General features: G+C 43.9%; 1 protein-coding gene across 1 annotated transcript; it reads right to left on the reverse strand.

Annotated features, from left to right (window-relative positions):
- Positions 1-24: 24 nt before the first annotated feature.
- jazf1a (JAZF zinc finger 1a) lies at positions 25-16,022 on the reverse strand. The gene is made up of 5 exons (XM_035182151.2): positions 15,737-16,022; positions 7,805-7,877; positions 5,452-5,648; positions 4,017-4,186; positions 25-2,751 (listed from the first exon to the last, which is right to left on the reverse strand). Exons 1-5 carry the CDS (start codon positions 15,849-15,851, stop codon positions 2,575-2,577), a joined length of 732 nt encoding a protein of 243 aa, XP_035038042.1. The 5' UTR covers positions 15,852-16,022; the 3' UTR covers positions 25-2,574.

Raw genomic sequence — 16,022 nt, forward strand, 5'->3', positions numbered from 1 at the left:
GGCTGAAAAATGAAGAACGAGCTCGACAGAGATTTTCACTTTATTTTGCTGGGTTTTTTGTTTTGTTTTCATTCATTTTCTGTTTTACATTTAAGCAGCTTCTCTTTTATATAGAAAGACAGTTTGACATCATTTACAAGTCACTCATGTCACGACCTGTCGTCCCCCCCGTACAAAAAGGAAACATCGGTCTCCACGTTACATACGAAAATATAATTTAAAAGCACTTGACAACAGACACACATTACAATACATTCACTTAACACAGTATATTGAAATCCCTCCCTCATCCCCTCCTCCTGCACACAGCCTCCGCTCCTCCTTTCCCACATGTGTAATACTGCATTTGAAGATCAAACTGTTGCCATGGTGACGGCGGTGTCCGTGAAGACGGAATGTTTTTTTTGTGTTTTTTTTTTTACAAGTCGCGGTCCATCTTGGCCATAGATGCCCCCCCCCTAATGCTGACAGGCAGGAATGAAGCATCTCTATCGCACGCAAACCATTATCTCAGGGTTACTTTCAGGGTAGCGTGTCCAGAGATGTACTTTGAAACTGATACTGAGGTTTTTAAAGATCTTGGTCCGCTTACTGGTGCTGCAGAATAGACGTGCATGTCTTTCAGGCAACGCTTGTGCTTGTTTGGTAGGAATTGCGACACTTAAAAATCCCTGTCAGCGCGGGTACATGTTGGTTACTATGTAACAGATCATTGATGGGACAACGGTTTCTTAATCGTCATTTTCTGATATCTGCCTTGTGTAAAAAAAAAAATAAAAGGTCCCTTTGCCATGCTAACCCCGTGGGTTTCCATGGCAACAGCAGCTTGGAGGACAGGAGGATGTGTGCGTGGCAGAGGTCACTTTACCCCATCCAATGAAGAGAAAAACCTTGTGCATGATGAGGGAAATGATGTCATAGATGAATGTGTCTTGGCACCGCACCGCTCTTGTTTTTCTAGAGGCAATGAATGATGAAATCCCCGTCAGGGCAACAACACGACATGAGGCAACAGCACACAGGCGGCCAGCCACACAACCATCCTGCTCCACAGGAGTCCAACCCAGCGGCCTGGCACTGAAACACACTGATTACAGTAACACTCAATAGGCTGATGACTTCTGAAAACACGCAAACTCATAGCACACATACAATGAACTGGAATGCCATTGTCTACAACACACACGCACACACACTCATGCAAATGACAGGTTGTAGGTGGTAATCAGATACAAATCCACCCTGGTGCTCTCTCACACATTGTTTCTCTGCGTTTCGACACAGAAAGCATGCGTGAAGACATTCCGTCGATTGTACATCCCATCATCTGCATGGAGGCGCAACGGAACAAGAAAACCCATCGCCGCGCGCTTCGGCGACCTCCTGGTTCAAACTTTAAGAACCTTCCTGCCCCCCTACCCCTAACCCTCCCACCCCTCTTCAGGCACATGGTATGGTCACTGTTTGGCAGTGGAGAGCTGTTGGCAACGATCGTGGAAAAAAATGAAATCAATGACAAAAGATCTTGGCAAGTGGAATACATACAGTATGATGCTTAACCTGCTTTCTCGGCTCTGGCACTCTGAGTGAGGCAAACACTGAAGATATGAAATACACACGGATGGCTTTCTGGTGGGGAGGTGAAATGTTTAACGGTGTGGAATATTCGGCCCCTGGCCCTGGTTCGAATACGTTCTCTTCCTGATCAACAGTAAAATATCGCATTCAGAGTGCGTCACGCTGAAAGGCTTAGGTATATACGCTCGTAGAACTCGACTAATCAGCCGGGCTGTACGGCCTTTTCCTCTGATGTGACAAAACTCAGCAAGTAAGGAATGAAAGGAACGCTTACATAGAAACAAAACACTATCTAAAACAGACAGAAATATATAAAATAAAGCTTGAAAATAAAGTAACTATTTATGTATATGCTCATGAATACCTTTTATATATTTTATGTACATATCTGGCTATTGTTTATATATCAATATATCTATTTTAAGTATAACTGCACTCTGGTACTTGAAACCCCCGTGAAGTTCAAGTGAGAGCGCAAACCGATGCTCAACAAATTCTCACAGGCAGGGAGTGTTCTGACTCCTGAGCTAAGATCGGCGCCAATATCAACTTCCTCCCACACACGCACGCACGCAGGAACGCGCGGGAACACAAAGGGGGGCAGGGTCTGGTTGCACCTGTTTCGCGACTCCTTTTTACCCCCCTGCTTCTTTCGTTTGTTTTTTGTCTTTTCTTTCTGTTGTTTTTTACAGTTAGCACCTTATGTGAGTGAAACAATAGAAACCAAAATAACGTGATAGCATATATACGAATGTGCAAATGTACAACGATAAAAATACTACAAAGATACATTTTTTGTTTTCAAAAATACAAGTGATATACCATGGATAGAAAAAAATAATGTAACAGAAACAATAAGTTTAAAAAAAAAAAAAAGAATTGAACAACTTAAAGCATGCACTTGATCCTTTAGTGTGTGGGATGGGTATAAAGGGGTTGGGGTAAGGAGAGTCAGGGGAGAACAGGGCTTTGTTTGGGGTAGTTGAGCGAGCGGCTCTAGCCCTGAATCTTGCGCAGGATCTCGGTGGAGACGGGCGGGTGGAAGTTAATGGTGTGGTGTCTCAGGCCCTGCGACGTCTTGTAGCTCTTACCGCAGCGACACTTGTAGGGTTTCCTCACGCGGATCTGCGTGCGATGGCCATTCTTGGCGTGGTACTTGATACCATTCACATTCTGAACGAGGCGGGGGGGGAGAAGAGAAGAGAAGAGGAAAACCAGTTACAAAAAGCAATTATTGATGTTGCATATCAGACCCCTGAATTACACAACCATGATGCAGCCTGTTTTAGAACTAGGGCTGGTCAATATGGCGGAAACGTATATCAAGTTCAAATATTATAATTATTTCCATAAATGGCTGATTATTATTTCTTTTAAGTTTAAAGGTTGTGGTTTTAAACTCTTCTTCGTGAGTAGAGAATGACAAAAACTTGATAAACAGTAAAACATTGTCCATATAAATGTATATATAATGGACTTTTGTTACATTGCTATTGATGAAAATTGAATTGTCATAATTATTGACATTTTTTTTATCTCCTTGCCTTATACAGTGCCATTCAAATCACTGTTAAACTATAGTATTTTTATATATGATTTCTGTATTTAGACATGTTTTTTACCCTACATCTTCATGAACGCAGAAAGAAATAATCACTTTCCTATTCACACTTAAACACATTTGTTTACCTTTGGAAAATGTCAAAGGTTTTTAGTCTCATAAAAATAAATGCATCAAATCACATTCAAGAATCATGTTCAAGAACCTGAGATCACCACGAGTAAAATCTGACCACTTCTAGTTATGGTAATTTGTATCCAAACTGAAGGATTTTTAAAAATCTGCTATGAAATATTGAACTTATGTATCAATCCCGGTCAATGTAGTTTAATGATTATTGTGATATTGTATCTGACTTTTCCTCTGGCGCCACCATGAGGCTGGTATTTGTGATCTGTGCCTATGTACAGCTTCCCATAGCTTGTATGTAAACTCTAATGCTACATCCATTCTACCACCACTGTTGCTACATTTACGCCTGGCGAGTTTTTTGTTTGTTTAGACACCCTGCTGGGATTAAAGAAGACATGTGAACCCGCTCAGATCATCAGCAAAGGAGGCTTCATCCCACGTCACTGTTTGGTCTTAAAAAAGAGTTTTAAAGAGTTATGTTCCCACACTGTCCATTAGCTAAGGAGCAGGGACGACAAACTGAAAGAGGTTTATTGTGGCCGGCTGTAATCGAATTCAACCAAAGCAAATACCATGAGCTATTTATTATATTTATCACAGCTTCCAATCGTGACATTCTAGATTTATAATGTCCTTTTTCAAACATTATGTCCAGACATGTGATCCCCAGACAAAGGCGCCAGTGTGTCGTACGGCTGCTCGGCTGCGACTGACTGACTTCTCGTATCCTTTGGTGTGGCCGTACCTTGTATCTCTTCTTACAGCCGGGGACGGGGCAGGCAAATGGCTTCTCCTCTCCCCCGTTCATGCACATGGAGCTGAGGATGGACTCAGAGCTGATGGCGCTTTCTGTGGTCCACGACTCATCGCTGTCCGACTCCTCGTAGTCTACCTCCTCCTCATCATACTCACTGCCTGCAGGCACAATGGAGACAAGCACAACAAAAAAAGATCTAGTCATCGCAGATGAAATATGGACGGGGGTTTTTACCCAAAAGGACATCATGCCCTGGGAATTTACCAAAGAGAAATTATTTGTGACTTTTCAGGAAAGCTTTTTCTGCGTATTCTTCTCCTGCGTGGATGCTTTAGCGGCCCACGTCACTGCGAGCACTGTTCGGACGAAACAGCAGTGGATTGCACGTGTGTGTGTGCTTCTGTGTGTGAGTCAAAAACACAGGGATTGGCACTGAGAAAGAGATCATTAAGTGGGAGTGATCCCCATCGCTCTGCCTGGAAAAAGTGCTTTGCTAAGTGCAGAACATTTTCCACTCACATGCATGCACATTGCGCACACACACACACACACACACAAAAACACACACAAGCATACACACGACACATCACTGAAATGTTCAGGCAACACACAGACACATAAAGGCCCGCTGACCCCCCACCGTCTCACAGGAAATGCTGCACCTCAGCATGAGGAAATGGATGGCACCCTGGCACATGTTGAAAGGGTGTGTGAGTGTGCATGTGCGTGTGTGTGTGCAGAGCCACGCTGGTGCATGAGCCCAGACCTAACACTACGTTTGGAACCATTTGTGCTGGAATTGGACATCTGCTTCTGGGCTGTGCAACACACGGCCCCATGCGAACACACAGCGTGACAGCTGCTATGTAATTAGCAGAGTGTTGACTGGCCTGCTCACTGCGGGAGCCACCGTACCCGACAGACAAACAACACACGTACATGCAGCAGGCAACAGATACTTTGATTTTAGTCTCTTCGTTTTGGAAAGTGGAGTAAAAAAAATCGGAGGAAATACGAACATGTAACATTTCCAACCTATCACAAAGCAGCTTTTCATGGTTAAAAGTGATTAATGTGCGGTTTGTATTTACAGGTTGTATTTTTGAGGTGAGCAAGCTCGTGCGCTCGTGGCAGATATGCTGGATTTATGTGTTTAATTTTCCTGCTCAGCGACCAGGTATGAAATGAGCTTCATTCCATTTAGGTTACAAAAACCTTCATTTGCTCATCTGTGCTGTCGGAATTTTGATGAAATGCTCCCGATGCCACGGCCATAACTCTGAGCTTTTATTTTTTTTTTACTTCTGTTACTGCCGTTGGGGTTAATTTGTATTCGTCTCAACACCTCCATTCACTCCACACTTAAAAGCAATCCATCTTTCTTCCTCTCGAGCACACATCTCAACACGTACACCGGTCGTACCTGTAGGTGTGCTGCTGCGGAAGGAGGAAGACGGGGTGATAGGGGGCGTGACGGGCGGCGTCAGGTTACCGCTTGTGTGGCGAGGGGGCGTGGCCGTGCTGTTCCTGGACACTCCACCCGTGATGGACAGGGACAGTTTGGGCGTGGCCTTCTTTTTCATGGTCTCCTGCTCCCGGCGAGCCGCATCTGTCATGAACCTGACAGCACGGAAATGGTGTAATTAGTAAAAAAGATGTAATTTGTCCCTGTTACAACACAACTGACAAGACAGACAATAGTGACATTAATATTTAGGAGTTTTAAAAATATCTCCCAACTAAACATGGTTTGTTCCTTGCTGCTCGTCTAATATATCATACTCAGGTTTTAAACTAATGTAAATGTGAAGTAATCATTCTTTATATGTACAATTTCATATATGTGCAATTCTTTTGCAATCTGTTTACATTGTATTTATTATATTTCTTTGTATTTACATTTGTATATTTACTCATTATTACTGTTACTAAGTGTATATTTTTACCAATTTTATAAGGCAAATTTTTTCCATAGTTGGATTAACGGAGGATTAATTTTCTTTTTTTAAATTATTTTAATACTTTTAATATTTGCATAGAATACGATCCCTTACAGTGGATATTTTTCTCCAAAAGAGAGAATAAAAGAAAAACTTAACATCTTAACAATAATCACTGTATATCCTCACATCCCAAATTGAAAACAATCAATGAATAAAGTCGTTATTATTCTACAGCTCATTATAAAATTTAGATGATAAGAGAAAGTAAAATAAATCAATAATATAAGCAGTTATTCACCAAAATGAAACAATAATTAAGTGAAATGAAACCGTATGTTTGTTTTTTTTTAATCGTATTCATTTGTTGTACTTTTTACCAACAAAAACGTAGATATGGATATGGATTTTTTTTTTTTCTTCTTTGTTTAAATCTACTTTCAGGGACATTTTATATTCGAAATATTAATTCTTAAATGCTCGCTGCAGGCCTGGCCAAATAACCAGTCAAGTTCAAGTCCCTGCCTGTCATATTGTCATTATTATTATCATGTTGATTTCAAATTATAAAATGCACCTAATAGACGGAGGCAATGCTGGAGGAACAAATCACCACACCTTTCCAACACACTGACTTGCCAAACATCACTAAAACAAACACATTTGATCCGTCAATCTTTCCTTTTGTTGTCATTTATGACCTACAGGATAATTCTGGTTTATTCAAACTTGGGTCTTATGTTTGTGGTTTTGGCCGTCCTCTCTATCGGTTATGATAACAACCGCACTCAAAGTAATTGTTAAGTGCTTGGAACAAACGCAGACAGCACTACAACAAACTCAGTGGAGATAACAAAGTGGTGAGATGACAAGACAGCTTGTAAACAAGTCAGCAGTGAAGCCAGATTAGAACTTTATCTTGTAAAACAAAAGAGTAAGTGCACCTATGATGTTGGTAATAATCCATCATTGTGAGGAGAACTATGGCAGGTATGTTATGAGCGAAGTGAGGCAGGAAGTCGAGTCTTTGAACTGTGCCGAGTCCAATCCCCTGTTTTTCTTACAAATAAATTAAGGGATGTTTAAAACCTTTTTTTCTGCCTCTTCTAACTTCTTTTAGTGATCAAGAATTAATTATAATCATAGCTTAATAAAGCCATATTTTCTGTACCACTCTTTTATCCTACTTTTGAACTTTCTGTAGTGTTATCTATTGCTTTAATAGGAGCCTTACAGGTTTAATATCATCTAATTATGTCTGTTCTGCAGACTGTGGCTTCGAGAGGTAAGTCTCAGCTTTAACAAGACAAAACCGAGCTGCTGAACGAACTGCCCCTTTAAGTATACAGTCATCACAACGTTGTACAGTAAACAGATGACATTTACAACCTTGCCACTTGGAACAATTACCACACAAAAACAAACCTCACTCTCTTTTTTTCTGTCTCCGATTCTCTACCGTTATCTTTCTCGGCGCTTCATCTTGGAGTGATTTATGGGGATATTAAGTGGGACGTGACACATCGGTTCGCCACACAAAACACACACACACACACATACATGTCGCAATCCCGAAAATGCTGCCTTTGGCTGGGCCGTTGGCAGCGTGGGGAGTCAGGAGTTGATTGTGTTGTGTGTGGTTTTTTCTTTTCTGCGCTGGTCTGCGGATGAGTCACCGCCGTGTCTATGGGAAGACATCGGTCTGCAGAGCTGCTCCACCACAAGCCACATGAACATTCTCTCCCGCAAACATCAACCGACTATCAACTTCTGGAGCAATGCTGCCCTCTGTAGACTTGACACCTTGGGTTAAAGGCTGTGTGAATGTGTGTGTACCTGTTTATGTAGCTTAGGGCCAGATAAGTGGGCTGCTGTTGCTCCTGCTTCTCCAGAACCCGCGGATCTGTGTCTGAGAGAGAGAGAGAGAGAGAGAGAGAGAGAGAGAGAGAGAGAGAGAGAGAGAGACATTCAGATTAACCATGGCTCTCTGTGGGAGGGAAAATGTCGTGTGAATATTCTCAGTATGTAGCTGAGTCATAGATCCATTCTTCCTGCCAGACTGGCTGATAGATTACTGGACGTTTCTCACACTGCATTCTCTGTATTAGTCCGTAATATATGGCAGCCTGCAGATACATTTCGAACACTTTCATAAGCGGCGCATTATTACCCAGCGTCAAACCCGCTCTAATTTAGTACCAATGCCTTTCCCTAAGTGACCCAAGGCCGCTTAATCATTGCTGGAGTCTGAATGTGGCAAAGAGGAAATTTGTCAGGGAGTGAAGGAGTGACTTGGAAGCTCTGATGAATGTACACAGTGTATTACTCAAACGGACACATACACACACACACTTTTTCCAGTTGACTTGCTAAGTCAGTAACACTACAGTGGCTAACTTCCAGTGCCTCAGGGAAACAGTGTTTAAATTTAAAACCCCACCTCCCACATCCCTGGAGAACAGGAGCAAGTGAGCATGAGAACATGCTGCCGCTGTTTGCATCTGTGAAGCACCAGTGCCACCAAGTGTTCAACAGGGGGAACGTTCACACAGAGTCAAACTTAAAGACAACTAGTGGGTTTATGTGCATGTAAGCATAACTGTAGGAGCATATGTAATGGCTAGCAGATGTATCACGACTCAGATCCAAGAGCTGGATCATATGTGCAAAAATTAACGCACTCCTGGCGCTCCTTTCAACCAATCCCTAGTGTGCGTGTGCGCTCGCATGTTGGCCTTCTCAGCCCTTTGGTTTTCAGGCTTTCACACCTCATAATTAAAAAAGAATGCAGACTTCCCACTGTGCAGAAGAACACCAAGGAGACCAGCAAACACGAAAACAACCCCAGGCAAAAATGCAAACTTGTACCACTAGTACCGCTGCTGCTGCTGCTGCTACTGGAGTACAGACCAGTGTCTTATTCATTAGTACACAAACATATCATGAAAGGAGGAAAGGGGGAAATAAGGAGCAGGGATACCAGGCACCAATGGACACAAACATAGGCTGACGCACAAACTCTCACTAACACACAACTGAGGTGGTCCACAGAGGTGGTCTTTGACAGTCTTTTATAGCTGAGTCTTAATAATCCTACCTGCTGCTCAGATGAAGAGACCAGAGCACCCACACGCACACACACACGCACACACACATACACACACAAACAGACACACACTTAGACCTACAGCATTGACAAAGCTGAGTCATGCAACAGTGTCCAATAGGAAACCACTGAGTTGGAACCTTTTTGCAGCAGTGCTAGAACAAGTTCTAAAAATGCAATTAATAAACATGAATAATCCCCTTTTTGAATATAATGTGAAGATATTACTCAGGATATTTACAGATAAGAAAGAAATAAAGAAGGAGCTGAAAAGATTAGTCATTTCATCTTTTAGTCAATAAAACAACTTTTTCAAGCAAAAGTACCAAATGTTTCTTAGTTCCACCTTCTAAAATGTGTGACTTTACATTTCACGATAGTAAATGTATTATATAGTTTTGGACTGACAGAAGAGAATTAATCCATAAGGGAAATGATAAGGAAATGACCCATAAACGTAGAGGCATTCATTGCTTGTTTACCTTTTGGAGTGGTAAACTGATGACCTCAAGTAAAAGATAAATTGCAGTAAAACTATTAAGTGTCTGTAAAGAGTAAAAAAATGCCGATTAAAATTCCACAGAGCCATCAATGATGTCTTCAAATTGATATTCCGAACCTTTTCAACATAACATCACATAACTTACGAAAAGCACATTCACATTTGAGAAGCTGAAACCACTGACCGTTTGGCATTATACATTAAAATATAACTATAAAAACGTAATCTTGATAAATGAACTCATTTGATGGTTCATCATTGCTCCAATATGGTAGTATACATTGAGAAGTACCACGACGAACACTGTAACCAAGGCCAGAAGTATTTAGACAGGTGGGTTTTTTTCAGGCTCTGAGCTTCATTCAATTTGAAGTAAAATAATGGATTTTACATTTAAGGGCCAAGTCTCTGCTTGAATTTGAGTAGGCCCATCCATTATCTATACAGCTTATCTTGTAAGGGTCGAAGTGGGGCTAGAGGGAAGAAGTGGGAAGAAGGTGGAGCACCTGGAATAACCCACACGAGCACAGGGAGAACATGCAAACGCACACAGACACAGAAAAACCCAACTTGCTGTGAGGCGACAGTCTTTGCCATCTTTGTAAGCGTAACTGGACATTGGTAACATTACATTTCCTACTCTGCCAAAACAAGGGCCAGCTATGTTCTTCAGCTATTTGGAGAGATTTCAGGACATGAAAAGCAAAAAAAAGGTACTGAAAATATATGTAATAACCAGCTGATGTGCCTAACTTCCTACGAAACAAAATCCGTTAGCTGCTAACCAATGAAAAGCTGAAAGCTACAACAATCCCCCTGTGATTGAGGTCTATGAAACTATATGTACTACAAGCTGAGGATACTCCAAATGCTGAGGAGAAAAGTACTGACTCCTTCAAAGAATCAGTTCTGCTCAAGACTGACAGACCCAAACATGGAAAACATGCTGTGAGTATCATCATCATCTTCATCACTACCATCTGACATCAGACAACTCAACAAAGGGTTTCAGTTTCAGGCATTACATTAGAGACTTTTGCAATATATTCAATAATATAGTACGGCACATGAAGGGTTACTCAAAAATGTAATGGTCCTTGATAAGAGAAAAGTTCTACACCTCTGGGACGAGGGTTAGGAAAGTAGTAGTTATGGTTAAGGTTATGTCCCAAAAATCCAAGTCAACGTAATGTCGTCTGAAGTCCGAGAGACACAACTGCGTGTGTGCGTGTGTTTGTGTGTGCGTGCGTGCGTGCATGCGTGTGTACATGGAGAGGAAACAGGGAGAAAGGGTGTTGGAGTAAGCCAGGTGCACAGAGCAAGTTGCAGTAAATGTTCACTGGTTTTATGACTTCCACTCACTGAGCAGGACAGGAAGCCAACACACTGCTGATCCTACCGCCGGAGCAGGAAGGGAAACAACAAATCCACACAAAAATTCACATAGAGACTTACTCTAACCCTGACAATATCCACAGCTTGCCTACCCTTACTTTAACCACTAACCCAAAAATCTGCTTTACTCAATTAGGGACAGGGTAGCACAAGATGTCCACAATTAGCTTAATTTTTTGTTTGAAATCTGTCCCCAACATTAACCTACGAGAGATACACACACACACACAGACAGACAGACAGACAGACAGACAGACAGACAGACAGACAGACAGACAGACAGACAGACAGCAGAGAGAGACAGAGAGAGAGAGAGGAGAGAGAGAGACACTACCCAAAGTTTAAGATTTAAACTCTACTGTGCCGGCAGCCTACTCTGTTTTCCATCTGTGTGTGTGTGTGTGTTGTGTGTGCATGTACATGTTTCAGTACATGTGTGCTGCATGTCTGAGACATTGCAGAGTCTCACGGTGCCATAAATATCTCCCTAATTAGCATTCCTGTCATTAAAAGCAGCACCCAATCAACAGCCACTTCAAGCATTTCAACACAGACATCCATCTCTGCCAGCAGCACACTGCTGCCCCCTGCTGAATGCCTAGTGTGTGTGTGTGTGTGTGTGTGTGTGTGTGTGTGTGTGTGTGTGTGTGTGTGTGTGTGTGTGTGTGTGTGTGTGTGTGTGTGTGTGTGTGTGAGTGTGTGTGTGTGTGTGTGTGTGTGTGTGTGTGTGTGTGTGTGTGTGTGTGTGTGTTGAAACCAGGCCAAGAATGCATGGCTTGTTCAGCAGGCCGCTAATTAAGCCACAGAGTGCATTTTAACATGTTTCAAGAGCAGCAGGAAACCGGATGGAGGGAGAGGAGAGGAGGAGGAGAAGGAGAGGGAGCAGGGGGGACATGGGTGGGGGAAAAGGCTAACTTCTCTGTAATTACACTTCCTAGGGCTCGGTTGGGCGCTCGGTCCCTGCAAATTCCAAAAGGTGATCTGTGTGACTAAAGCAGACTAAAGTGTGTGTCTGTGTGTGTAGCGTGAAAAGAGAGGGCCTGCAGTTTCCAGCTTAGGATGCCAATCCACTAATTGCTGCGCTACACCCTGACAGGTCATTTAGGAAGTATGGTGAACACACTCCCACACATGCACAAACACACACAAGCCTGTCGCACCTCGGAAAGTAGGATAAGGACCAAGCTGGCATCTGGGGCTGGAAAGTAAACATTTTAATAATTATGATTATTTTATACATCAGGATTTATTGATTTTTGAGTTTTAGACTGTTTTTTAGACTATAAACACTATGACATTTTACAGACCAAAAAAATCAACTATTTATCAAGAAAAGAATTGCAACAAACATTAAATGACCTAAATGAAAAATAGTCAAATTTATGATCAAAGCAATGATCTGTTACTATTAACAACAAACTTGTCTTATGTGTAAGACAAAAACTTAAGTTATTTATACTGACAGTAACTGCCAATTATTTTTACATTATTGATTGCGTAGTTTCTTGATAAATCAATTCATGTTTCCTCCGAAGATTTTTAAAACTAAAAAAATGCTTTAAGGTGAAACAAAATGTATCCTTATTCAAAACACTAACAGCAGCAGGACACAGGTTTCTATAAGTCACTGCCTGACAGGTAACAACAACTACACCATGGGGTGTTAACACTTGCCTTTTCTTTCAGCCCCAGCAGAATGAGGACTCGAGCCAAATATGTCCTGAGGGCAGAACGATTGTTACGTCTTTAAAAAATGACTGGAGATTCTTTGTCGACACGCTTCAGCAGCACCGGCATCATTACACATTATTACAACACAACGCTGGCTCTAAGTCACAGCTCACCCTTTGATTCAAGCTGTAAAATCGAGTCTGAATTTAAATAAAGTGTCCAAACAAAGCTGAGGTGTTTGGGGTTTCCCTGTTTACTAGACCTCATATTTTCCCATTCTTAATCTCCACTTTGTAATCTCTACCCCACTTTGAAGCCCCATCTGCCTCCCTCCCTCCCTCCCTCCCTGCACTTCTTTGTTGATGTAAGAGGCAGGTATGTGCCTGTGCAGGTGAGAACACAGCACACCGCTGGCGTGCACGCAGGCACACTAGCCTGACATCATTGCATTCCTTAGACCTTAGCTAGAGTCCCCCACACAAAGCCTGCAACACCACCAGCCCCACCACACCAAACACAGCTCACCTGACCCATTTCCTCTTGCTTTCAGCTGTGATCTAAACAGTGCGGGTGTCTCATTGGAGAGCCGCGGCACTTTCTTCTGGGATGAGGTCAGCAACGCCGACCGGCACATCACGCCAGTTCTCTCACGGAAAGGATCACGGCAGGATCATCTGGTCTGCTGGCTGCCAGATATCATGTCAGAGGAGGCGGCGGTCCAAAGAAGTTACAAAGTGAGATCATTGAGGCTTTTTGAGGCTATGCAACACAGGGGACGCGTCACCACAAGAGGGCAGCATTGTCTACTGTAATGACCGAAATCCATCTGCACCCTGACCTGAAAAACCACTGACACCCATCTACCACTATTTATGTCTGCTCTCACAAGCCCGTTATCACCCCCAGGTTATCTGATTTATGGTTAGCGCCCTCTTTGCTCATAACCTGTCTGCACACTGCGGGACAAACCACAAATCAAAGCTAGTCTGTTATCTCCAAATCCTCAAACAGCTTATCCCAGGTCTCAGGCGAAGGGGTTAAGAGGATCAAATTAGCTTATCTTTGACTGATTATTGATCACACAGCATTGCACCGCTTCAAAACCAAGGGAGAGTCCGTGCTAAATGCCACTAACCCCCCCGCCCCCTGAGCCTCCTCTATCTCCCACACTCTCACCTCAATCCCCTCCATCTGTCACACTCATCCCCGTTGTCACTGATCTGCAAGCGGTATTGATCAGACTGTTCCGGATACCGCCGATGACCAGCCGCAGTATAAAGCGAGCAGACGGCGCACTCATTAATTCAAGCGACCTGACTGGTAAACTGCCATTCTGCTCAGCTGACTGCTGGGGTCAAAGTTCAAGCTACGAGGCAGATGGGGCATCTCTCAGCGGCTGCGTGGTTTTTGGCTTTGTGATTTTAGAAAACCTTTAAAATGGGTTTAACTGAGGTGTTGTAGGAAACAGTGTGGCCCAGAGCCACAGGTGTTCGTGAGGATTGGTAAGATAGAAGAGGGAAAAAAAATCTAATGGGCAATGTCATTTTACCCCTCATTGGTCAATTTGGAAGACCCTTGGATCATTGGGTAGGATGAAAAAACCCAACAACCCCTCCACCACCCTGCTCCACTTTCCCTCAAACCCAACCCCCTTCAAACATCAGCCCCTGTCCTACACGCTAGTGATGCCATGTCGCCGGGTGTCCTCATCACAGCTGGCTGCATGGGTTGGGGGGGGCGCTCTTTGTTAGCGAGACAGCAGGTGTGCAATAACTCAGCCAGTATTACTGCCCCCAACCCCTTCAGAGGCTGCCAGTTGCCATGGAGACAGGCTCAATGAAGCATCCATTCTAAAATCCCCCTCACCTCGCTCACCCCACTGCCTCCTGAAGGATGGATACACGGCGCAAATAACGATTAGCCCACAACAACTTTGTTACAGTTTTTTTTTTTGTTGTGGTTCCCAACTCCCCAAGTATAATAAATAACCGCTCTATAGTGGATTTTAAATTAAGTTTGATTTATGCTTCAGATGTATAGTTGAAATATCAACAAGCATCACATTGCAGGTTATTGACGAGATACATCCGAGTTCATTTCCACTAGCATGTCAACATAAAAGCAAAAGCAGCACTCCCTCATTAAACCTATGCCAACTATTTGAATCATACATGCTATTACTAATATGTTATATACTGAGAATTCATCTGCAGCTTATAACATTGTCATTAAAACTTTACTTGTGTAATTTTCTCCTGAAGTGCCCCACCATTTGTGACTTGACTGATAAAGTAAAGCCATCATTTGACAATTGGCACATCAAAATAAATGAAATGCAAGGATTTCCTTTTCTCTGCCGCAAATGAAATAATAGGTAATTAATTGTATACGTGTCCCAACTGTGGTGTTTACCCACTATCTTGTGTTTAGTGATGGTGAAGCTGACAGTGATGGGTGCCAGGGGACAGTGATCACAGGGTTTTACAGTCTAAATCGAAATGGAAAATCTAATAAGCAGCAAACAGAGGCTGGTGGAGCCGAATCTGATTTAAACCCCTGCATGTCTGTCACAGCCCGGTTTAATCTGATGCAGCGTCAATGGTAATGGACTGACACCATCTTACTGCAGAGATGTGATGCGCTGACGAGCTGAGACACCCGAGGTGACAAAAGCAACAAGCCCGTGGAGCAGGCGACACTCGGCGGCGCCGCAGCTGCATCGGGCCCGCGGACGTAAACACTCTCTCCTGCAACGTTAGCTGACAAGCCGCTGCCTGGCCGGGATGCTAGTTACACCTATGAGACCTCCGCGGCCCTCGCAGTGGGGGTTACCGCTGCAGAAGAGGTAACTCTCGCGGCCCCAGTGGGACAGAAATGTGCGGGACACGTATTTCACGGGGAAGCGGTGTTTGTTGTGGTCTCGCCGGCGCTGGGGAACTCCAGCGCCGGCGAGACTCGACGCGCAGCGGGCAGCAGGAATAGCGGAATGCCGGAGCCTATCTGCGTGAAGCTAACTAGCTCGGACGCTACGGCTAGCGGCAGCTAGCAGCCTAGCTCCGGCTGCCCCCCCCCTCCTCCCTCCGGCCCGACTCACCGATGTGATTATCCTCGATGTGGACGATGAGCTCGGCGAGAGACTCGAACTGGAGACCGCAGCCCCCGAACCTGCAGGAGTTGGAGAAGAAAGAAGCGGCGGCGATGCCCGTCATGATCGCGGGCGCTGGTGCATGCACCGGGCGGAGGGGGAGGAGAGGGTTCGGGGAGCCGGGGGGTGGTGAACGAGGAGGCTTCGGGTCCGGGGCGGGAGAGGAGCAGAGCAGCGGGGCAGACACCGGGGGAGACAGACGGGACAGCGGCGAGCGCAGCTGGGAGGAGGCGGG

The sequence above is a fragment of the Hippoglossus stenolepis genome, chromosome 17 (genome assembly GCF_022539355.2).
Source record: "Hippoglossus stenolepis isolate QCI-W04-F060 chromosome 17, HSTE1.2, whole genome shotgun sequence".
NCBI lineage: Eukaryota > Metazoa > Chordata > Actinopteri > Pleuronectiformes > Pleuronectidae > Hippoglossus > Hippoglossus stenolepis.